The 24,793-nt window shown below is 34.5% G+C and overlaps 1 protein-coding gene across 9 annotated transcripts in view; it reads left to right on the forward strand.

The window, feature by feature from the left end:
* SNX13 (sorting nexin 13) overlaps positions 1-24,793 on the forward strand; it is a 180,668-nt gene that overhangs the window by 22,747 nt on the left and 133,128 nt on the right. For 4 of the 9 annotated variants that reach the window (XM_072783853.1, XM_072783854.1, XM_072783851.1 and 1 more), the window contains exons 2-4: positions 19,826-19,938; positions 23,811-23,913; positions 24,385-24,474. In XM_072783853.1, the coding sequence (XP_072639954.1) occupies positions 19,826-19,938; positions 23,811-23,913; positions 24,385-24,474 (306 nt within the window). Of the gene's footprint in view, positions 1-1,149; positions 1,280-6,313; positions 6,512-19,825; positions 19,939-23,641; positions 23,701-23,810; positions 23,914-24,384; positions 24,475-24,793 lie in introns of all 9 variants that reach the window. The other 5 variants (XM_072783858.1, XM_072783859.1, XM_072783856.1 and 2 more) reach the window with 4 other exon arrangements.

Genomic DNA, 24,793 nt, shown 5'->3' on the forward strand with positions numbered 1-24,793 from the left:
TTTTTTGTATTTATAGTTTTTAGATGTACCTAGCAAGGTGAAAATTGAGGCACAATTATGCTAAACAGTGCCTGATTTCCTTTTCTCTTTTTGGATTGCATTTATCAATTTACCTGATGTTTAGGTGGATATGAATGGTATCCTTTGTTCTAAAACTCAGTTGATATTTATTTAAAAACTACTCAGCAAGTCAGTTGTAGCAGTCACCTGTGGCCACATCTCATAGTTTAGTATTAACAATACAGATTTAGATGATTCATGGGAATGTTAAGATTTTTCTTTGGCTGTGACAGCTGACATCTTTTGGCTTAAAATTTCTAGACTAAGGGCAGCCCGGGTGGCTCAGCGGTTTAGCGCCACCTTCAGCCCAGGGTGTGATCCTGGAGACCCAGGATCGAGTCCCACGTCGAGCTCCCTGCATGGAGCCTGCTTCTCCCTCTGCTTGTGTCTCTGCCTCTCCCTCTTTGTATGTCTCTCATGAATAAATAAATAAAATCTTTAAACAAAAAATTTCTAGACTAAAATTATTTCTACTCTGCTGTATGGTGGGAAATTCTGATAACTCAGGTCAACATTTGTTATGTTGGAATATATCCAAAGCTGCTTCCTGAGGAAACCTTTGGCTTTGCTTATTTGTCTTTGGTATTTTCTGCCACCTTATGAAAGTAGGGTTGAAAATATGTGTTACTCTCTTTAATTTTTATGGCTCATCTGACTTTTAGTGTGTGTGTATTAAGTCTAAATCAGAAATACAGGTAACCAACATAGAGTGATCTCAGGCTATATGATGCACAGTACCTCCCAAAGCCCAAAAGAATTGATATTGGGGCAAAATCCCCAAGAGTTCATTTAATCCAACCTTTCTTCTAGATTCTCTTTCATCTATTTTTTGTTTATAATTGTGGTTAGATTTTCTAATTTCTGCCCTTAGATATAGTTTAGGTATAGTTTATAGACTGCTAGGAAACTGTAATCTTAGAACACATTAGTTTTACTCTTTGCAGAATTGCCTTCATTGAATTGACTTTTAATGTTTATATAAATTTCTGTTTAGTTGTTACAAGAAGCAATTTTGTTAAACTTTCTAATGACTTTCCTGCACAACTGTTGTTGAGAACATTAACCAATACTTCCTGCTTTGTTTTTCAGATAAATTCCTATATGATACAATTCTTTAAAAATTCAGAGCTGCAGATATAGAGCACCAGTTAAATGAGAGAAACCTTGGATATCATCTGTTTCCAACCTGTTTACAGATGAAGAAATGAGGCTCAGAGAGGTCAGCTATAAGTAGCTGGCCTAGAACCCGGGTCTAGAAATTGTGTCTTCTAACAACTGACACAGTTTTTTTTTTTTTTTTTTTTTTTTAAATTGAGATGAAATTGACATAACAAAGTTAACCATTTTAAAGTGAACAGTTAATTGGCATTTAGTACAATCACAGTGTTGTTGCAACAACCACCTCTATCTAGTTCCAAAATGTTTTCATCACCCCCAAAAAGAAGACTATATTCATTATAGTTGCTCCCCATTACAGATCCCAGCGGTTGGCATCTGCCATTCTGCATTCTGTCTCTATGGATTTATCTATTCTGGATATTTCATATAAATGGAATCATATGATATTTGACAGTGTGTGTCTGGCGTCTTTCATTTAGCATATTGTATCCATGTTGTGGCATATGTCAGTACCTCATTCCTTTTTTATGGCTGAATAATACTCTATTGTATGTTCATACACAATTTGTTTATCCATTCATTTGTTGATGGAAATTTAGGGTACTTCCACCTTTTGGCTATTATGAATAGTGGTGATATGAACATATATGCGCATGTATTTGAATTTTCAGTCTTCTGGGGTATATACCTAGAAGTGAAATTTCTGGGTTGTATGGTAACTGTTTCATATTGGTCCCTACCATTTTACATATCCATTTTACATTACTGTTGTTTATTTGCTTGTTTGGTAAGATCATAGTGGCTTGAAAAAGAAAATGAAACAAAGATCAGTTTCATTTTTTTTTTTTTAAAGGTATGAGCTCTTAACTTGATTTGTCTTTTGCAATAGATTTTCAACCATATTTATCTGTCTCTTTTTCTCCAGTGATTTCTTGATTTCTTGAATTTAATTTTGGTTTGTTCTTTTCCTTCAAACTGTGTTGAAATTGTTCTCCTTTATTTCTTTTCCCTTACAACATTTATGTTCTTAGAACCTATGAGAATGATCTTAGAAGCCTAAGTAAATGTCAACTTATTATCATTTATTTGTCAAAATAATGTAAAAGTAGTCAAAAAGAAGAAATAACACACATAGTTGGGTACTTTCAAGGAGTATTTATAGATTTTAATGGATTGAAGTGCAGATCAGATTTTTGTCTTCCACTTGTGTTTTGGGGATTAATTGTCAGGGCTTGGCAATTTGTTTTTGTATCTCAAAAATTTTGAGGCCGGGGCAGCCCCGATGGCACAGCGGTTTAGCACCACCTGCAGCCCAGGGCGTGATCCTGGAGACCTGGGATCGAGTCCCATGTAGGGCTCCCTGCATGGAGCCTGCTTCTCCCTCTGCCTGTGTCTCTGCCTCTCTCTCTCTCTCTAGCTGTGTCTCTATGAATAAATGAATAAAATCTTAAAAAAAATTTTTGAGGCCGTCCTATCACATTAATGTCATTATTAGAGCAATGCCTTGAATTCTACTCAATAGATGAATTTTTTAGAGCATTTTAAGTACATGCTTAAGACAGGTTAGTCATCAAATCTCAAGTTTTTGAGGTAAGGCTGATTTTGATTTAGTTGCACTAAATAATGACCCTCTGTCATTATTGAAGTCTGCCTTTTTTTTTTTTCCCCAATATCTTATTTTTTTGTTTGGTTTTAATCATAAAAAGGCCCTTACTAAATTATCTATTTGCCAAGAAAGAAAGAAAAGTTAAGCTAATGTCAACTCTAGAATACCTAATTGAGTTTTCCTGTTAACAGAGAAAACAACTTACTCCAATTAAGAGTATAAACCTATACTTATAGTCTTTGAGGAAAGAATTTGAAGGTCATTATTTTTTTTACGTTAGTTTTAGAAGCTAGAGATTTAACAGGTATATAGAATGCATATATTTAGCTTTATGAAAAGTATTAGGTATATTAGACTTTTTAAAAAAAATGTGCAAAGCACAGAGGGATTCTGGAATTACCTTAGATGACAAGAATTTTATTATAAGGGTACTTGGTGAACTCAGTAAAACAAGAGCTTTGTTAGATAGCCATGCTTGACAATAGAACAGAAATGGCTAGCCTTTCCTGGTTAGATACCTGGTGACCTTGTGACCTTCTTTAGCATCAGACTTTTGTTAATCCCTGTACTAGTGCTTTGCTTACTGTTTTACCACTGCTTTTATCCCCCTTAGCACCAACTGACAGTCTCAAGAGAAGATCTTATTGGTTAGATGAGAGTCACTATTTTCTCTAGGCCACTTAAGTTATTTGATAGAGGTTTTCTGTCAGGCCATGTCACAGAACAGCTATCAAAATCCACCTTTAGAGCTGTCTGTGGTCCATGGTGGGGGTGATTTATGTGACTCAGAGCATTGTGTTCTTTCCTAAGGAAACCCTCAGAAGATCGTCTAAAGTATGGTAGGCAGGCAGGCATTTTTGAGAAAAGTCCAAGAAGGGAGGCAGTGTATCAGGTGAGTACCTTGCTTGTCTTGAAAGGAAGTTTTACACTTTGATAGTTACATTTGCTTTAGGTTGCTGCTTTATGGGTTTCTGGGATCTTAGGAGAAAGCCATTTTATTACTCCTGAGCTTGTATCTTTCACATTGTTAGAAAAATTCACAAGGGCCTTCCAAAGTGTTGCTTTAAGAGTATATATATCTTTGAATTTGTTGTATATGTACACATGTACACACCCCTCATGCTGTCATTGCAAGTTAGTTTTTAAAGGATTTAAGTATAGGAGGTCTATAATCCAATTCTGTCTTTCAAAGTAAGTAAACAAAAGTTGAGAGACATTTTGATTGCCAAGATTTGCATGATGTTAGAGGAGAGCTATGATTAGAAACCAGAATTCCTACTTCTGTGTTAAAGTGTGTAGTGCCTATTTAGTGATTTAGAAAAACAAAAACAGCTTCCGTTTTTCTGGCATTTATCTAATCTTGTTTAGGACTTTCCAGTTGGGAATCTTGATTGTAAGGAACAACAGTATATCTCCATTACCTCACATAAAAAGGAGAATTCAGGGGAGTAAAATGGAATGCAGCTGGTCCTGTGGGAAGTAAAAAGCTAGTCTCAACTTTCTCTGTTTCTCTCCCCTTCTTCCTCTCTCTCTCTCTTATAACTTGTTTCCCCCCCTCCTCCCCACTTCTGTTTCTCTCTCCCTTCCTCCCATTTTTTCTTTCTCTTACAGGTAACCACAAAGTCTCTCATCTCAGCTTTTCAGAATGTATTTGCTTCATTTTCAGTTTTTCTCTCAAAAGGCTTCCTTATGTGTTGGCCTATATGCCCCTTAAAGTGGCCACCCAGCATATACATACTCTTTTTTTAGGTTCATTGCCCACCATTGGCTGGCTACAATTTGTACCTTTTCAGGTTACTGAGAGCCTAGCTTTGATCACTGATGGAACCAGGTCTCACAACGTATACATTGTTTGCTAAAAAGTTGACTTCCTTTGGGTTAGGTGTACACATACCTGGTCTAGACCAGGGTGAGGTTAGGGGAGGGAAAAGTAGATAGGATAGTATGATTCTTGGGGCTGTGGATGAGAGGATGGGATAGGCAGATGAAATCTGCCTTTTACGTATATAACAATTACTGTTTTTATATTTCAAACAAAGACTGGTTTGTTTTATAAACTCCTAAGTAGATCTTGTATTTGGATGGCAAAGACTGAACAGATCTTAACATGGAATATCATATTCTATACATTAGTACATTGCTAAGTTCATTAATTGTAAACAAATCTCTGAAGTGATAACTCTCAAGTTATCACTTCTAGATACATGCTTCTAGGGAATATTTTTTTAGCCCTCCCCCCCCTTTTTTGGTCAGATTGTTTATTATATTACAGAAGGAGTCTCCTTCTGAATTCGTTCATGTATTCATGCACATCACAGACTCTTTGAGTTGTATTATATTCCAGGAATTTTGCTACCTATGGGGAGATGAAGTTGAACATGGTATGTTCCTTGCCCTAAAAGAAACTTTACATTTTGGGAACAGCTGTCCCTCTTGCAGTTAATTAGAGGTCTAGCTATCTTTTGTACCTATGAGCCCTTCATCTACTGCTCATTGAGTCATATCTACCTCACTTGTACTCTTTTCACTAGATCTTTCCCTGAAGCCTGATATACTACAAATCTCTTACTACTCTTTCCTAAACTTACTGCAGTGTGATTCTATGTTGCCACTCTGGTGATGCTGCTCTCAGTAAAATCATCAGTTACCTTCTAGTTGTCAAGTCCGCTGGACATTTAGTAGTTTTTATATTATTGATTTATTCTCCAACTTTTGGATACTACTGATTACTTCATTCTTAGGGACATACTGCTCTTTTAGGTTCTGGGACTCCATCCATTCCTGGTTCTTTTTATACCTTCTCAATCATCTTCATGGGCTTTGTTTTTCTTTCTCTGCCCCTTAAAATATTGCTGTTACCAGTATTTTATTCTTGACCTGCTGATCTCTTCCTGCTCTGCTTCATTGGCAATAACTTCAAATTCTCTATCTCTAGCCAGAGTATTCTCTTGAAAATAAGTTGTATTACCATATCCAGTTGCTTGCTGGCTACTCTCACCCTTGAAATCTTGTATATTACCTGCAACACGCCCCTTAGTGAACTTGACTCCATCCACAAAGCGAAACCATAAACACAGTGTCCCCCAACTCTGTTCTCCCATATGTTGTTTGGGGTGACTAGCTGTTTGTCAGTTATTACTCAGGCTTAAAAAGCTATGGTGATGGCTCTCTTTTTTGTTTTCCCACTTTTAATGACATAGTTGTCGATCAGTATTTTGCATCTTTAAAACAGCTGTGACGTTATGATGATATGCTATATCTTAGACTTAAAATCGGATAAACCTTAAACCAAATGTTGGTACTGTGGCAATACTGAGGAGTTCCTGGCTCATTTTCGTGGGAGTTGTTGCCTTGCAGGGATATAATTCCACTGATTCCAAACTTTTCATTTTTTAAGAAAAGCCAGAAATCCTGATTTGTCTGTGGTATGTTAAATGATTATTCAGAATTAAAATAAAATACTATGTTGGCGAAATAAAATCCACTAGTTTTTGATCCCTTTCTTAAAACTTAAATTCTTCATAACAGAGATCAACCAGCATCACAAACTGAGATATTTGAGACGTGTTTTGTTCTATCGCATACAAGGGTAAGAGAGGAAACTTGACTGAAAGCCACAGAAGACTACGGTGGCAAAGGAGACAGGCTCCATCCCTTGGTTTGGAAGATTGAATAAAAATTGATTGGGTCATGAAGTCAAATAGGCTGAGACTTATCTCATCTGCAGTAAGTATCCTGATAGTGTATTCTTGTTATCCTCAGCTCCTTAGTTGCTGAGGTCTTGATCCTGGATACCATGATCAGTTAGGGAAGATATTTTTCTGTTATTTTATCCTGTGTATTTAAGCACAGCATTAAAACATCCTCTCCTCTCTCTGTCTGTCCCTTTGTTTCTGTCTTTCTCTCTTACCCTCTGTCACTCTACTTTGTTGTTTTGTCCCAAGAATGCAACCCATAGAAATAATGTTTCGTCAGTTTCAAGTTCAGAACACCTGATTTACTAAATTATCTCAGGATGTGATTTGTTAGGGCTTACTGTATTATCCTGATTTATTTATTTTTGTTGAGTGAACTTTTATAGGAAGTGTCCTACTCATTCCATGGGAAAATCAGGGAGACTTATTTGAACTGACCTTTGGCTTTTCTCTTTGTTCTTTGTGGGAGTGAGGAGTAATGATTCTTAGAAGTGCAAGTTTCATAGTTCTGATTGTGTGTTTTAGTAACAGCTTTACCTTGTAAATAAATTGCATTTCTATAAAAATTAGATCTTACAGTTAAAAGTTATATTTAAAAAAGATGCCACAAGAGGTTAGAATGTGTTGATTAATTCTTGATTTCATTGGCTTTTGAGCATATCAGATTAGATTATGAGAGATTTTTATACACTAGGTGCCCCTGATTAAAGGAAGTGTGATTTTCTTTAGGTGGAGAGAGGAGTTGAAGTGGAATTAGTTGAAGTATGTGTTAATGTATTATATCACCTAAAATCTTGATCATCTAATAATTTTCCATAATTATGTGATAAGTATATCTTACGTTTGTAGTTTCTCTTAGGTTTTCTGTATCAGACTCATTTCTCTCTAGTTCCCTGGAGTAAGATGAGAGATTGTGAAATCTATGAAATGAATCATGACCTGAGCCAAAGGCAGATGCTAAACCACTGAGCCACCCAGGCACCCTATGAAATGAGCCTTAACATTTAATTTTAATATGTAAAAATAGTTTTGTGGGTTTTTTTTTTTTTTTTTTTACATTTTATTAAGAGGAGAATGAATTTTGGGCTGTTTGACTTTCAACATTTCTTCTTTTGGGCATTGATATGGTTGACTGTTTATATAGTTTATCATAATAAACTATTATAATACATGACTGGTGCCAACTTGTTATCATTTTCTCCCTTTGTAAAATCTTTTTGTGGGACACTTGGGTGGCTCAGAGGTTGAGTGCGTCTGCCTTCAGCTCAGGGCGTGATCCTGGGGTACCAGGATCAAGTCCCACAGTGGGCTCCCTGCGTGGAATCTGCTTCTCCCTCTGTCTATGTCTCTGCCTCTCTCTTTCTGTGTCTCTCATGAATAAATAAATAAAATCCTAAAAAAAAAAAAAATCTTTTTGTGCTTGTCATTACTTGTATGTAGTTTTTAAAAGACTTTTTGGGTAGCAGATTTCAATTTACAACAAAATTTAGAGGAAAGTACTAAGATTTCCCATTTACCCCCCCCCCCCCCCCCATATATGCATAGCCTCCCTTATATATCACTCATAGAATAGTGGTATTTTTCTTGTTGAGGCTGAACTTATATTGACATATGATAATCAACCAAAGTCCATAGTTTACCTTGGAGTCCACCCTTGTTGGTGTTATATATTTGGTGAGTTTGAGCAGAAGTATAATATCCTATATCCATCATAATACCACACAGGGTATTTTCAGTCCCATAAAAATTCTCTGTACTCTAACCTATTCATCTCCCCATCTTGTCCCCTCCCACCCTCCACCAACCACTGATCTTTTTATTGTCTCCATAGTTTTGCCTTTTCCAGAATGTTATTATATAGTTGGACTCATATCGTGTGTAACCTTTTTACATTAGCTTCTTTTACTTTGTAATGTGCATTTAAGGTTCTCCGTGTCTTTTCATGGCTACGTAGCTCATTTCTTTTTAGTGCTGAATCATACTCCATTGTCTGGATATACCACAGTTTATTTATCCACTCACCTACTTTAGGACCATCTTGGTTGTTTCTAAGTTTTGGAATTTATGAATAAAGCTGCTGTAACCATTTATTTTCAGGTTTTTGTGTGGACATGTTTTCAGTCCCTTTGGGTAAATACTAAGGAATGTGATTGGTGGATCATACCATAAAAGTATAGTTAGTTTTGTAAGAAGTTGCAAAATTGTCTTTCAGAATGCCACTTTACATTTCCACCAGCAATGTAGGAGAAGTCCTGTTGTTCTGAGTCCTTGTCAGTGTTCTGGATTTTGCCATTTTGATAGATGTGTAGTAGTATCTCATTTTGGCTTTAACTTACATCTTCCTGGTGATATATGTGTAATATCTTCTTATATGCTTACTTGCGATCAATGTATCCTCTTCGGGGAGGTGTCTATTATATATAGTCTTTGGCTGATTTTTAAATTAGGGTTGTTCTTTTGCGTTTTAAGAGTTCAAAAGAGTTTAACTCCTTTTCACATGTGTCTTGTGCACATATTTTCTCCTAATCGTGGCTGATCTTTTACTTATGATAATGTCTTTCATCAAGTGGAAGTTTTTAATTTTAATGAAATGTAGCTTATCAATTACTTCTTAAATGGATGGTCTTTGGTGTTATAGGTAAAAAGGCATCACCATAGTCAAGATCATTTAAGTTTTCTCCTATGTTATCTTATGAAGTATTACAGTTTTGTCTTTTACTTTCATATCAGGTCTGTGATCTATTTTGAGTTAATTTTTATGACAGTTCTAAGAGCTGTCTTAGATTCACTTTTTTTTTTTTGCGTGTAGATGTTTGTTTTTTCCAGTATTATTTGTTGAAAAGAATGTCTTTGATTACATGTAGTTTTTTGGAAATTCTTAAATGGTGCATTTATCCCGAACAGCTTACTTTGTTACCGTTTATAAATGGAATCTTTAAATAAATTTAGACATAAAAATATACATAGCCTTGAACATTGGGCTTAAGTTCAGTAAACAAATGATATTCTCTGTTCTGCTTTTTGTCAGAGTACTTTCTCTGTGGCACACTCTTGAATAGCCTTAGCATTGTGAATCTTTGTTCACTTGGAGTTTTTATTTTTGGAAATTACCAGAACTTTAAGAAGGTTTGTAATCAGTTTTGGATGGTACCATTTTTTTTTAAAGATTTATTTATTTATTCATGAGAGACACAGACTGAGAGAGAGAGGCAGAGACACAGGCAGAGGGAGATGCAGGCTCCTCACAGGGAGCCCGATGTGGGGCTCGATCCTGGATCCCAGGATCATGACCTGAGCTGAAGGCAGGCGCCCAACCGCTGAGCCACCCAGGCATCCCTGGATGGTACCATTTTGATGGAAAAAAGTGGGTAACTGTAAAGAGAAGAGATTATCTTGAGTGCAAAATTGCCTGTAGAAGACTCAAAGGAGTTTGAATACTTTTTAAGCTCTGGAGGCTTTATCTTTTTTCTATTCCTAAACATTTTGTTAATCTTTTTACTGTGACACCACATTTTTATGTTATCATTACATGTGTATTTTACTTATTTAATTGCTGAGCATATTGAGGCCAGAAACTGATTCATCTTTGTATAATTTATAACAAATACATTGCTACTTAATTGTTACAGGATCATATGAAACCCCCCCTAAATAATTATTTTGAAGAACAGTAATTCTTATATAAAATGTACACATAGCCACACATAAAGTAGCATATTAAGATCATGACTTAGTTTATTTATTGAGAGAGAGAGAGAGAGAGAAAGAGAATACCAAGCAAGCTTCATGCCCAGTGTGGAGCCCAGTGCAGGGCTTGATCTCACATCCTTGAGATCATGACCTTAGCTGAAATCAAGAGTCAGATGCTTAACTGAACCACCTAGGCACACCTTCATTTCATAATTAAAAGAATCTTTTTCTTACTTGAATAACCAAGTGTATATTGCTTTATTATGAACTAATAATAGAAAATTTTTAATCCCAGGTTAATTCCTGGGGTGTAAACACGGAGCATGTTTCTTACAGTTGTTCTGTAAGAAATGCAAGTTTTTGCTAAGTAAGTAAATTTTGTGATTGTATGTGTTTAAACAATTTTTTAGATAAAGCATTTCAAACATAAAAAGTAGAAAGACTATTATAATGAATTCCCTGTCCTCATGCCCAGCTTAGACATTTATCAACTCATGGCCAGTTGTATTTCATCTACACCATTTTTTTTTTTTTTTTTACTTTTCCCTCAGTCTCTACTTACAGAATTATTTTTGAAGTTATTCTAGATATATGATTTAATCTGTAAATAATTCAAAATATTTCTGTAAAACAAAGATTCTCTTTGTTAAAACATAACCATAATATCATTTCATTAGCTAAAAAACAAGCAGTAACTTTATATCATTAAATATACAGAAAATATTAAGAATGACCAATTTCTCTTTTCTCTCCTCATCCTCCTTTTTCTTTTCCTTAACCACTGTATTTCTGTTAAAATCAAGTAGAATAAGCTCTACATATTATAGTTGTAACCCACAGATTATTCCAAACCCTTCCTCTCCTTCCCTTGCCCTCCTTCTCTTACTCTTTTTTTTCACCTGGGCCCTTTATTTGTTGAAGGAACTGGGTATTTTTTGCCCTTTAGTGTTTCTCATAGTACGAATTTTGCTTAGTTCATCTGTGTGGCTTATTGTAACAGTTTCTTGGTCTTCTGCATTTCCTAAAATCATATTCAGGTTTGATACCCCTTTCCCCCCAACGGGACTCTTTCATAGATGGCAGTGTGCATTTTTCTCCCAAGAGGTGTATGATACCTGGTTTGTCTTCCTTCCCTCTCTCCCTTTCTCCTACCCTCCCTCCCTCCTCTGCTAGATCTTTAATATATTAAGGATTGCAATATGATACTATTTTGATTCTATCATTTATTTCGTTATTATATGGACTATTTCCTTAAAGAGAAGCTAGATTTTCACAAACTTTCTGATTACCTTGATAAATGCTTAATTCTCTGCCATTTTTCAAACACAGTTGCTTCCTTTAAAGGTGATAAAAAGAAAGTCTTCCTGATTTCATGAATTTCATGTTTGAAGTGCTCCAGTACAATGTAGCTATTATTTTTAGTGATTCCATCTTTAGCCAGTTGAACCCTTTTCATGTTGTCTCCTGAGTCCTTTTGACATGTCCTTAGAAGTCTTTAGTAGCTTTCTGGTATGTCAAGGTGCTGCAGGCCCATTTTAAACTCATTTTCTTCCCCAGGCTTGGAATCAGCCATTGCTCTAGTAGCCCTGGTTTGCTTTAGTGGAACTGTCAAAACTATTTTTTACTGAAGCAATATTAGATTTTTGTTGTGGTTGTTCTTAGAGTACATACCACTAATGAGCCACAGTTAAATTACTATATTGTAAAATCACCTAAAATAGTTTCTCTGTGTGGTTATTCCACATTGTTAGTATATGATTAGATTTGTTTTACTTTGCTTTTGATTTTTAGAGATGGCTTTTTAAATTCTTTTTATATGTAAAAATATTTATACCATCACAAAATCAGATCTACACAAGATACCTAGTTCTTATCTCTGTCTCCTCTGCCCCCATTTTCTTTATTCCTCATATATCAGTTAAAGTTTCTGTATATCCTTACATTAAAAAAAATGAGCTATTGTGTGTATATTTATAACTCTATCCCTTTCTTAGCTGAATGATAGCTATATATACTTTACTAGTGTGTAATTGAATTTTAAAAAATAATCAGGGTAAATATACTGATGCAAAAAAATTACAAATTGTGCAAAATACAGAGGATCGTTTTTTTCTGTTCTGATATCTTGATGGATTTTAGTAGCATATAATTAGAGATTTAACTGTCTTTTTGTTTGGTAGCTTTAAAGTTTTTGCTTTAATCAGTTATTTTTAAGGGAATATTTCTTGTGTATTATATATATACATACATATACACGTGTGTCATGTATATACACATATCAGTCTCATTCATAAATTAAAGATAGACTTTCATCTGCCAATTGGAAACATGAGGAAAATAATTTTCTTTTTGTTTTGATGGAGATTGAAGGTTTATTATTTAAAGATATCTTTACTTTTATTTATTGAGTTATCTCCAAAACAATATGTATAGCTAGAAATATGCTGTCTCTGAAAAGCTCTTTTGGTTAATTTACTTTAGCCTTGTGTATCTACTAGACTTTTTATTAGAAATTCAGGAAACCGTAGTAAAGCACTTTTTCAATTTGAGGCTTTGAGTATTTATTGTCTATCAAGACTGTTCTTTGCAATACTGCCTCATCTACATTTTAGATACTTTTATGATTTTTCCTGTATAAGAGAAAGTGTTCAGTAAATAGAATCTTTTGCTTTTTTTTCAATACTGTAGTTACTTCAAGACCCCAGTTTAGTGATTCCCAGTGTATGGGCTATGGAAATGAGAAGGAGGTCTGTCTGCAGCCTAGCTTAGTTTTTATCCTGAATAAATAAATACATATTATGAATGTTCACTATTGTTTTCAAACTGTGTATAGGTATTTTGTAATTGATAGAATTTAGTTTAAAAAGCATTAATTTGGGGATCCCTGGGTGGCTCAACGGTTAAGCGCCTGCCTTTGGCCCAGGGTGTGATCCTGGAGTCCTGGGATTGAGTCCAGTGTCGGGCTCCCGGCATGGAGCCTGCTTCTCCCTCTGCTTATGTCTCTGCCCCCCCGCCCCCCGCCCCGTCTATCATGAATGAATAAATAAAATCTTTTTAAAAAAACAACACTAATTTATTGTAGCTTATATTTGTAATTGGATGCCAGGAGTCCTAATTGTGTTTAATTGTATGATAGTCTACGATCTTTTATTTATTTTTACTTACTTTATTTTTTTAAAGATTTTATTTATTTATTCAAAGAGACAGAGAGGCAGAGACATAGGCAGAGTGGAGAAGCAGGCTCCATGCAGGGAGCCTGAGGTGGGATTTGATTGGGATTCTGGGGTCACGCCCTGAGCCCAAGGCAGATAGATGGTCAACCGCTGAGCCACCCAGGCGTCCCTACGACCTTTTGTAACTGCTGCTCTAAAAGCAAGTGAAAGGTTTGTTCAGGTGGTCATCTATATATTTGCACATAATTCATTCTTGAAAATGTATAACAGTTGAACAATACACTTCTGTTGTAAGGGAGAGGATTCTAATATCAAAGAAGTAAAAATACACCCCCTAGTTGGGAGAGGTAGGAGAAATTATCCAGGTATCTAGTGGCTGTTAACTTTTGCCAGCTGGGCAGTTAGCCATCTTGGAGACCAGGATCATTGATTGGGGTGTCTGCCCTTTCTGCAGACCCTCTATCTTTTCTGGCTCAACAGCTAAATTGAAAACACCCTATCACAATAGTGTTTGATTATCTTTTCAGGAATATGCGAGGTATCTTAAATAGTGAGTAGAAGAGGATTTTTATTTCCTTATCCTTGGGGTTTTGAAAAGAGGGGTTTGGAACCAGTTGCCTCAGTAAATGTACTGATAATAATTGTGTGGTTGCTGTTCTGTGGCTTTCTCCCTGTAAAGGAAGTAATGATGTCAGTTGCTGTCAGCATATGTTGAGGCAGCCAAAAGGATGCATTTTTGTATATCAGTCTCATGGAAGAACAAAGAAAGTCCAGTTTTTTTCTTTTTGGAGATGGGAATTGGGTGTGGGTTGTACTGGAAGGAATGTATAGCTCTGCCTAAAGCCAGAAGGTGGGGGATGGAGGAGCACTTCAATTTAGGTTTCCTTTTCCTTTTCTTTTTTACTTTTCCTAGACTTTTTCTTTTTCCTGCCATTTCCCCTTTCCCCTGTCTTCCCTTTTTCTCCTCTCCCTTCTTTTTCTGTTCCCTCCATTTCATTTCTCTAGTTAGTAGATTAAATAGTTCCATTTTTAGTGAGCAGCTTCTTTGTACCAGGCTTTGGTTAAAATTATTAAATAATTACATAATGTTGAATGAGACAGGTTCTATGTCAGGAGTACATGCTCTTGAAATTACTTGGAGAAGAACTTCCAACTTATTGTAAATGGAATAAGGGGTGGAAGGAAAACAATTTATAGTTGCAATAAGGCTATAATTGCTGGGTACTTTTGTTGTTAAACTCATGATTTCAATGACCCAAGTTGGCACTGATATATTACCAGTTTTAAGATTCTCAGCCCTGGGATCCCTGGGTGGCGCAGCGGTTTGGCGCCTGCCTTTGGCCCAGGGCGCGATCCTGGAGACCCGGGATCGAATCCCACATCAGGCTCCCGGTGCATGGAGCCTGTTTCTCCCTCTGCCTGTGTCTCTGCCTCTCTCTCTCTCTCTCTCTGTGACTATCATAAATAAATAAAAATTAAAAAATATATATATTAAAAAAAAAGATTCTCAGCCCTGTCTGGCTATGCTGTGCCACATGTTCACATACGGCAGGTTATTATAATTCTGAGTATGGTTGACCCATTCTAATGAGACTCCAGAGTCCAACATTCATTTTCTGGGAGCTCTGACATTCTTTTTTTTTTTTTATGTGATCTGAAATAGCTGTTTCTACTCAGCTCCATTCTCCACCTTCAGCCGGGAGACTCTAAGTCTAGCTTTGCATCGAAATAGCTGTGTCATTATGAGGAAAGTTACTTAACCATTCTGCTACAGCTAGACTTGACTTGAGAGCCTGCTCATTGTGCTAATGGGAATTCTGGATCAAAGAGAGTGATTTTGCAGAAGTTACACAGAATGTTAGTGGCAGACTAGAACCTATAATTTCTAACTTTTTTAGTACTGTATTATGCTATCTTCCCTATCCTAAAAGTATGTGGTGAGGATCATGTAAGATAAATGTCAGTAGGACTTGATAGGCATAAAATATTACAGGATAAATTATTTCCACTTGCTTTCTATCGTCAGGAGGCAGATATGATCCTCTGCATTGTCTTTTCTTGGTTCTTAAGCATCCTGACAGCAGGGATCATTTTTTATGTCTGTGTGTCCCTCTGGTAAAGGCCAAATTATACATATAGGTGTTAGGACACTAATAAATTGACACCCTTTAAAACTAAAATTCTTTCCATTATTTATATAGGGTATACATAGTTAACTTGACTGTCTAGTAATAAAAATTATATACTTCATATTCAGACTAGGGATTTATTACATTCATTACAAGTCATTTTCTGACTGATTTCTTTGGAGATATTAAACTGAATAACATTTGGATAACATTTGGACATTAAACTGAATAACATTTAGATAAATAACATTTGGATAAAGAAAGCACTCATTTATGATTTTAGTATTTTTTTCTTACTGTGATTTAACTTCAGGCAGTTGTTAGTGACAAATTATAAGGTTTAATAAGGAGTTGGGATTTGCCTAAGATCAAATCTCACTCTTACTTATTAGTTTGCATGACCTTTGGCAGTTTTTTAAAAGCTTCTCGCTTTGTTTCTCTGTTGCTAGACTAGGATAGTGATTAAGGTAAAAGTGAACACTAGATACTGGACTCATTTACTCCCTACAACAGATACATGACATAGGTGAGGAAATTAAGGCATGAGTGATTACCCAACTAATAAATAGTGAAGTTGGGATTTGCACTCAGTCTAACTCCAGGGTCCATACTGTTTGGTCCCTGTGCTGTACTGACTTCCTGATTACTTTGTAAGTTGTTCTGAGAAATAACTGAGATAGAGTATGTAGAATGTTTGGTACAGTTGTGGTTCTCAAAGCTTTTTAGGTTTTGGAGTTGTGAATAAGGTTTTGTGGACTTAGAGATTAATTTAAGTGGAATTGTGAATATATAGTTGTCTTTAGTTCTAAACAGTTCTGATAGCTTGTTGGAAGTGAAAGAATCACAGACATAATAGATCAGCATCTGCATTTTAAAAGTTTTTTTTTTTTTTAATATTTTTTTTTAATTTTTATTTATTTATGATAGTCACAGAGAGAGAGAGAGGCGCAGAGACACAGGCAGAGGGAGAAGCAGGCTCCATGCACCGGGAGCCCGATGTGGGATTTGATCCCGGGTCTCCAGGATCGCGCCCTGGGCCAAAGGCAGGCGCCAAACCGCTGCGCCACCCAGGGATCCCAGCATCTGCATTTTAAGAGCCTGCATTTAAGATCCTTGGAGTTTAAGAAGTACTAGAATAGATGATCCTGAAGATTTCTTTCAATGCCCAGTTGTTGAGTTAGGGATTCTAGAGAATCATATAGCAAGGGTATTTTAGTGTCGATTATTGTATTTAGAGAAGAAAAATGATAATAAAGTATTATTTTGATGTAAATAACTGTAATAGGGATATATTTCTATTTTTTGGCTTCAATGTTAGGTCCACTCTTGAGGTAATTAATACCTGCTTGAATTTGTAGAGAGTTTCTGATATGGTCCACAGTGATCCTAAATTTTATCATCTTGTATCATCTTAGGAAATAATTAGAACTCAATTTCTGTATGATATAAGATGAGTTGTTTTTCTTAATCAAATATAAAATATTAGCCAATTACAAATATATATATATATATATATATATACATATATATATATATATATATATAGGAATGCTGAGAATAATACAAAACTTTCTAGTGTTGTACAATTCACTATTCTGGTGTTTCAATGAACAGTTTTAAATTTAAAGTTAACTATTTTAAGTGATTAACTACAAAGCAAATGATCACCTGACTTGATTGATTAAAAATGTGCAATTTATTAGTCTATGGAATATAAACATTTCAAAGAAAGGATCTACTTTTGTAGATTGTTTTTTTAAATACAATAACATCTGTTTTCACTCTTAAATCATTAGTATCTGGCATATTGTAGTGGGTATTGACAATATTTATTGACTGAATAAGAATTTGTGTTTTGATCATTTTGCTGCCATTTTCAAATGAGAGGAGGTAGATTCTGAAAACTTGCGTTTGAGATATTTGAGCAATTCCCCATGTTAATTAACTGCTGCATTTAATAATTTCCCCCATATTAACTAATTTTGATTCTTTGAAAATTTTTTTTAATTGTGAGAGGGTATGATTCAAACAGAAGAAGAAATATTACATTTATTATGCTCTTTTCCTTTATCTACAGAGGTAGCTGCTTGGTTTCATTTTTAAAACCTCTTAATATATCCAAACGTAAGTTGTTTAGTTTTGAAATACTGGCTAGCAAGCAATAGATCTAACTTTGTAAAAAAAGAATAATATTGTAAATATATAGTTGTCTTTAGTTCTAAACAATTGTGCTAGCTTGTTGGAAATGAAAGAATGCAGACATAATGGATCAGCATCTCCATTAGGTCAGATCTTATTCAAGTAAGCAGTTTGAATAAAATATCTGGGTCATAATCTGGTTTCTGCTTTCCTGAGAGATTATGAGAGAGGACTCTGCAGGGAAGTCACTGGATAAAGTTTTGGGTGAATCTTGAGAAATAGCATCTGGTTTCCTTCCATAGTTGGGCATTTGGCGGTACTGTAGTGTGGATCCAGGTACTGGGTGTTCAGCCGAAGTATTATCAGAGGGACTGGACTGCTCTGTCCTTTATTCTAAATCCCCTTGGCTTACTTTTTTAGCTCTGGTGTAAAGTCAGAGATCACTTCTGTAGATGAAGTAGTATCCCCAGCTCATTCAGGGAGGAGATCATGAGGGCAGAGCAGAAACTTCATTAGCAGGGCATTCTGCTCTCTGGTTAAAAAGTGGTCAGGGTAGGGACGCCTAGGTGGCTCAGCGATTGAGCACCTGCCCCTGGCTCAGGGCATGATCCGCAGTCTCCAGATCTAGTCCTGCATCGGGCTCCCTGCCTGGAGCCTGCTTCTCCCTCTGCCTATGTCTCTGCCTTTCTCTCTTTGTGTCTTTCATGAATAAATAAATAAAATCTTAAAAAAAAAAATGGCCAGGGTGAGGAAAAAGGAAAATAAAATTACAAATGAATAGGAATTGCACCAGCCTTATGTAAAAGAAGAAATTTTTAAAAACATCCACAGAGTGACATAAAAGAGAATATGAATAAGTAGAGAAATATTACTCTGAATAGGAGGATTCATTATTATAAATTCTCCTTAAATAAATCCTTTGTAAGATTTCTGTTTATAGGTTATCTTGTTGAGATCTTCTTATATAGTCACATATATATAACTTACATAGCAACCATATGTAGTTACTTTATTTTTCTCCATGCACTTATCCTCATCTAATACAACTATAAATTTATTTATCATGTGTTTTTTTTCCCCTTCTGGATTGTAAACTTAACGTAAGTGTATAAATTTACTAGAGTATGCTTGTCTTTCTCTCCTTACTAGAATGCAGCCTTATGAGGATGTTGTATTCCTTGTGGTTTCCCTTAGCACCTTGAGCTTATGGCACATAGAAAGCAGTCAATGACTGGTGAATGAGTGAATAAATAAAACTGTCCTTTCTCTTATAATCCATAGAACTTATTGTCTATTCCATAGCTGTTTGGTCATTAATTTTGTTCACTTTAGCATCTTATAATGCTTTCTATTATTTTCTTTTGGTTCAGTGTCTAATTGTTTCATTCCTGTAAGACATTCTTCTCTGTGCTCCTTGATGGCAGGAATGGGACAAATACTTCCTTTGTATACCTCACAGCACAAGGCAAATGGATGTAGGAATTTGTTGAATTGAATACGTTCATTTATTCATAATTACTTAAATTGCTAAAATCCAGTTTGCCTTCAACAAAAGAAGTATTTTAAATATACAATACAGTATAATTCTAAACAAAATGGTTTTTTTTTATTTTGTTTTGTTTTTAAGGGCTGAAAATTTTTGGAGATGTTTTTGAGCTCATGGTATATTTTGGTAATTGAAATTGGAAGCTACAGTTTTACAAATTTCTGTGCACCATTTGAGTAAAAGAAACAATTTCCAATGAGATGTGGATTTCTTACCTTGAAATTTTAATTTTTAATAAATGTCTTCTTATGCTATAGTTATATTTGAACTTAGTTTTAAAATGGAATATTCTAAACAGGTACAACTTTATAGTCTACTTTTTATATAAATGATTTTCTAAGTACTTTTTCTTTGGTATTTCTCATTTCAGCATATCATTCAACAACTTGTGTAATAATTGCCTGATATGCATTTACATTGCCATTAGATTTAAAAAGAATCATTTCTGATGTACTTAAATCCCTTTCTCCATATAGATTTTGTATATTGTTTCTTGGAGATAAATCTCCAAGAATGTAGTTAACATTTTCAAAAGTAAATATATAACAATTCCTGAAACAGCCACTGTATGTGTTTAAAAGGAGAAATGTAAAACTATGTAAAAGTTTTGATTCTTTTTTAATTCATTTATTTATTAAAAATAATTTTTTTTCTTTGCTTTATTTCAGACCAGTTTATCCATATGGGGATGGGGAAGCCTTGGCATTGTCCTTTCTCTAATAACCTTTGGACCCTTTGTAATATTTTATTTGGCCTTTTATATCCTCTGCTTTGTGGGTGGGTAAGTATTCTCAGTGATAATCTTATAGTTCAGATGTCATATTTTTGTTAGAAATTGAAACAAATGACCATGAGACCTCAATAAAAGAAAAATGAGCATGAGAAATGGTAGTATGATTTATTTGTGAATGCTGTTTTTGCAAATTATTTTTTACCAAAGTTAAATAAAGTAAAATTGATACCCAATAAAATAAAAGTGATGGCGATTGTTAGGTGTACCAGAAATATGGGTAGTCATCTTCAAAAAATTTTCCATTTTTGATGAGACAGACTTTTTTTGTATGATTTTTAAAGTTTTAAAGATTTTTTTATTCCTTTTGGTGTTACTACGTTTTGAAGTTGAAGATTTTTTACCTATTATAATATTAATAAAATAAGTTAAATTGAGATGATTCATCACGTTTCACATAGTATAGAAAATACTGTTTCATTAATTAGACTTTATACAATAATGTCACTTACTTCCTTAGTGAGTGCTCTCATTTTGTTACAGAAAATTCAAGCACCTAATTTTGCCATTTTCTCTTCATTTGTTTATTTGATTATGCTTTACTTTGAGTTGATAAACTTTTACAAGAGAAGTTTCAGTTGTGATTTAGTATAGTTTCCTATGCAGAGCACTTGGTATCAAATGTGAATTACACCTAAGAAAAGTATAGAAAAGAGAGGTAGATGCTTGTTACTTAGATGCTCAAACCAAGGTAGCTTCATTGAACTAAGTATTTTATTGTTACTAGATATATTTTTATATATGCTTCTGTGTGTGTATGTATATGTATGTGTAAGATACATTTATGTAATTGTGAAATGAATACCTTTGAGTTCTTTTTAAAACCTCTTTTGAGACCCCCTCCCCCCCCCCCCCCCCCAATATTTGAAGGAATCATTTGAACTTACAGGTTTAAAGAACTTTGCTGAATTGAATAGCAAATATAAACTGTGGCCTGAAAGACTGCATAAGACTCTCAGGGAATGGCTTCTGAATATTCTTACCACCTCCCACCTCTTTCATGACAGAGTTTGAAAGTTATGTGTGGTCATTTTAGAGGAAGTGCACCCACTGTGGAACAAGTGAGAATCAAATCAAGCAACTACATTTATTTTAGATTTAATATTTTCATTATAATTTCTTAGAAATAGTACTGAACACTGAAACAATAAAGAAATAAGCCACAGGAATCAGATAAATGGAATTTTGAATATTATTATTGACTAAAAAGATGATTGAAGACTATAAATCTGCAGCCCCCTGGGCTTCCTCAATTACACTCTTTTGTCACAAATTAAGATTGGAGCAGAATGGTTGCATAGCTGTATGGTTGCTCCTCTCTCTGAGGGGGTCATGACTGCTTTTACTGATTGGAAAGGAGATGTTTCTCTGAAAAGGAGAGGTTTCTTCTCTTTCATAAATTGAATAAACCCTTGGCAAAAGTGAAGCAGGATTTCAGACGATTTCCCAATATTTCAGAACGGGAGAAAATTGAGCTTTATTTGTCAGCAGAAACCCTAGGAACTCTTGGACGTTAGAGGGATGGAGAATCATTTCTCAAACACTAAAGTGCTCCATATAAAGTTTTGGAAGAGGGGAAAGGTGATGAGTCCATGCATTTCAAAGTCATGATAACCTTTCTTGTTCCCTTTTTGAGTGTAGATTTATCAGGGAGTAATCAAAATTGTTTTTAGATACTTCTAAAGTTCTGTAAAAATTTTTAGATAAGATATTGGCAAGTATGCCAGGGGCACTAAAACTTCTTTAGATAATATTAAGAGTCACATGGTAGGGTCTGAAATTCTAAATTCATAGTGTATATAAATGTTCTGATCTGATGTTCTGTTCCAGATTATTAATCTTGGTGAAATTCACTGCCATAGTAAGGAGACTTCAATTTAAATACTACAAAGCCTCCCAAAATTATCTCAGGGGATTAGTGAAGCATTTCTAGATTACTCAGTTATGGTCAATGAGTACCACAGTACCTGAGTCAAATCTTTCCTTTTTGGCCTCTAATTACAAAGAATGATTGTTTTTCTTTTATGTAGTTTAGTATAGTTTAATGACTTATGGATTTCAAGAGCAAATGTAAGCTTTTAAATATTAAACTCAGGTAAGATCATTATATTTCATAGAATAACCGTTTCTTGATTTTAGTGGTTGTTTTTTATTGTGTAGGTCTTTAAAGATACCTTTTTTCATAAAATGCAAGTTTGAGATGAATTAATACATTTTCCTATGGAAACCACCTTTTTTTTTTTTTAAGTTCTGCAGTTAACCATCTACAGGGTTGATAATGTATATATTGTGCTGATAGTCAAAGCTAATTCCATGTTTTCTAATATAGAGATAATATGGAAGAGATAATATGGAAGGAAAATCACTTAGAGTTTTTTTTTTTTGTTATTTGGGATACTATTCATACTGTATTATGGGTTATTTAATGTTATTTTGGGTGTTGCAGTCATTTGTAGCACCTGTTTTTATTTAAACCTTAAAGCTGAAACTATTAAGTTCTTTGTAAGATTAGACCATTCCTTAGCTTACTTCCTACCATTATACCTTAGACAGATGTTACTGTTTTATCAGTCTGTCTCATGATAATAATTTTAGAAATACATTGTTAATATAAGCATTTAATTGTGTCTGTAAATGTTCTTATCATGAGATAGAACTTAAATATAGGACCAACTTGATTATTAGTAAGAATATCAGATGCAAGACAGGTGAACTTTATTGACAATTCCAAGGCCAGGTTTTTTAAAAAAACTAAAACAGGATTGATGACATGGGCTGATTTTGACTCTGTTTTCTCAGCTTATCTTTCAGCTTTTGTGGTGCTTGAGAACTAAAAAAGCAGATCACCACAAAAAGCAGAGGACTTTGAGAATCTTCCTTGTAGTAGTTGAAGCTGACCCATATTTTATTTTTCATAGTTCCCTTCTTGTCACAACAGCGTTTGAATCATTGTGAGATTACTGTGAGATTATTATAAAGTTAGAATTTTACGTTTTTCTATTATGGATTTCTTAGCTTCTTAGTGGTGCTTAGATTTAACCGGTAAATTTTAAATATAGGAAATACTGGTAGCATTTAGTGAGTAGTTAAAATAAAGCAGTTCTAAACCAGTTTTTATCTTACCTCAAGTCTATAATTGTTTTAAAAATAGCCGTTAGGATGTATTTATATGTATTTTAAAATTCCAGTCTGATTATAAACTGTTCTCTTTTTTTTCTTCCATAGCTTTTATTTATTTATTCTGTTTTTATAGTGGCAAGTTATATTATTATCTCATGTTACTTAGTTAATAGAACTATAGAAATGTGTGACTTTAGCTTTAGATTTAGATCCTATTTGTCTTTATCCTTGGTTAACTAGCCTACTTATTTAGTGAGGGCTGATTTTCCTAAAGTTTAAACTTGTTGCCTGGGATTCTTTTTTTTTTTTTTTTTAAGATTTTATTTATTTATTCATGAGAGATACAGAGAGAGGCAGAGACACAGGCAGAGGGAGAAGCAGGCTCCATGCAGGGAGCCCGATGCGGGACTCCATCCTGGGATCCCGAGGTCACGCCCTGGGCTAAAGGCGGCGCTAAACTGCTGAGCCACCTGGGCTGCCCGCCTGGAATTCTTTATGAAATGTATTATATGAAAACTTTGAAAGGCTTTCATGTATAAATTCACAAAATGCTTATGGTTGTTTTAAACTTTAGAACATAACAAAACTGCCAGTTACTTGCCTTGCTTGCCAAAGTGAAAAGCGGATTTTTTGGTGAGTGATTAATCAACTATTAAATCTGAAAAATATATTTGATGAATAGGTGTGTTAAGTTATAATAAAATTTTGTTTTTGTATCTATAATTAAAGTTTTTCTTCCACAGGGGTTTTGTGGTGACTCTCCTGTTTGGAAAAACAAACTCAGAGAAGTACCTAGAGCAGTGTGAACACTCATTTCTTCCTCCAACATCAACTGGGATTCCTAAGGTAAATAGAGTAAAGGAATGTAAAACCTCAGAGTTTTGTTCTGTGAAGTGATGATAGTATGGTCATCTATATATGGCTTGGTAGATTTTCCTATAACTTACTAGTGCTCACTATAAACTTATGAGAGACTTTCTGATCATGCTTAGAAAATGCGTTTTAAAACTTTTGTAGCATTAGATCTTAAGAGGAATGCAAATTTTAGGAAAAGTAGAAATTTGAAGCCTTTCCTACTTCAAAATTTCTCACAATCTAAATAATATTTGCCGATTTTTAATATTTTTGAGGATAACAGTAGATTTTTTTTCTGGACGTCTAGTTGGATTAATTTGAGATATAGTGTTTGTACCAGAGCCTTGAGAAATAAGGTTATTGATGGACTTAAAGATGACAGAAGAGTAGCAAGTTAGAAGTAAACTATAGATATTTTTAAATTAGGAAACAGTGCAATAAAATATTGTGATTTCCTTAAAGTGCTTAGAAGAAATGAAACGAGAAGCCAGGACTATAAAGATTGATAGAAGATTGACAGGTGCCAATATAATTGATGAACCTCTCCAGCAAGTGAGTTTTCGTATGTGGTATTTGAATTCCTTTTATTGTGTTGTAAGGTGTATTTCTTTTGAAAATACCAGGAAATAATTTTTACTATTTATGTGGTATGCTTGAAATTCATTATAATGCTGTTCTTGGATTCTGTACTTAAAGATGCTGCCTTATTTATGAAATCATTTATAATGAAGAGGTAATATTAAAGCCTTTTGTTTGAATTCGCATTTAGTAAAAATGTTTTTGCTGACATATTTGCAATGTTTCTAATTATTTTAAAGTTAAATGCTCTTTAGCTGATGAACAAGCTTAGTGTTTTGGCGAATAAGACATT

The sequence above is a fragment of the Canis lupus genome, chromosome 18 (assembly GCF_048164855.1).
Source record: "Canis lupus baileyi chromosome 18, mCanLup2.hap1, whole genome shotgun sequence".
Classification (NCBI taxonomy): domain Eukaryota; kingdom Metazoa; phylum Chordata; class Mammalia; order Carnivora; family Canidae; genus Canis; species Canis lupus.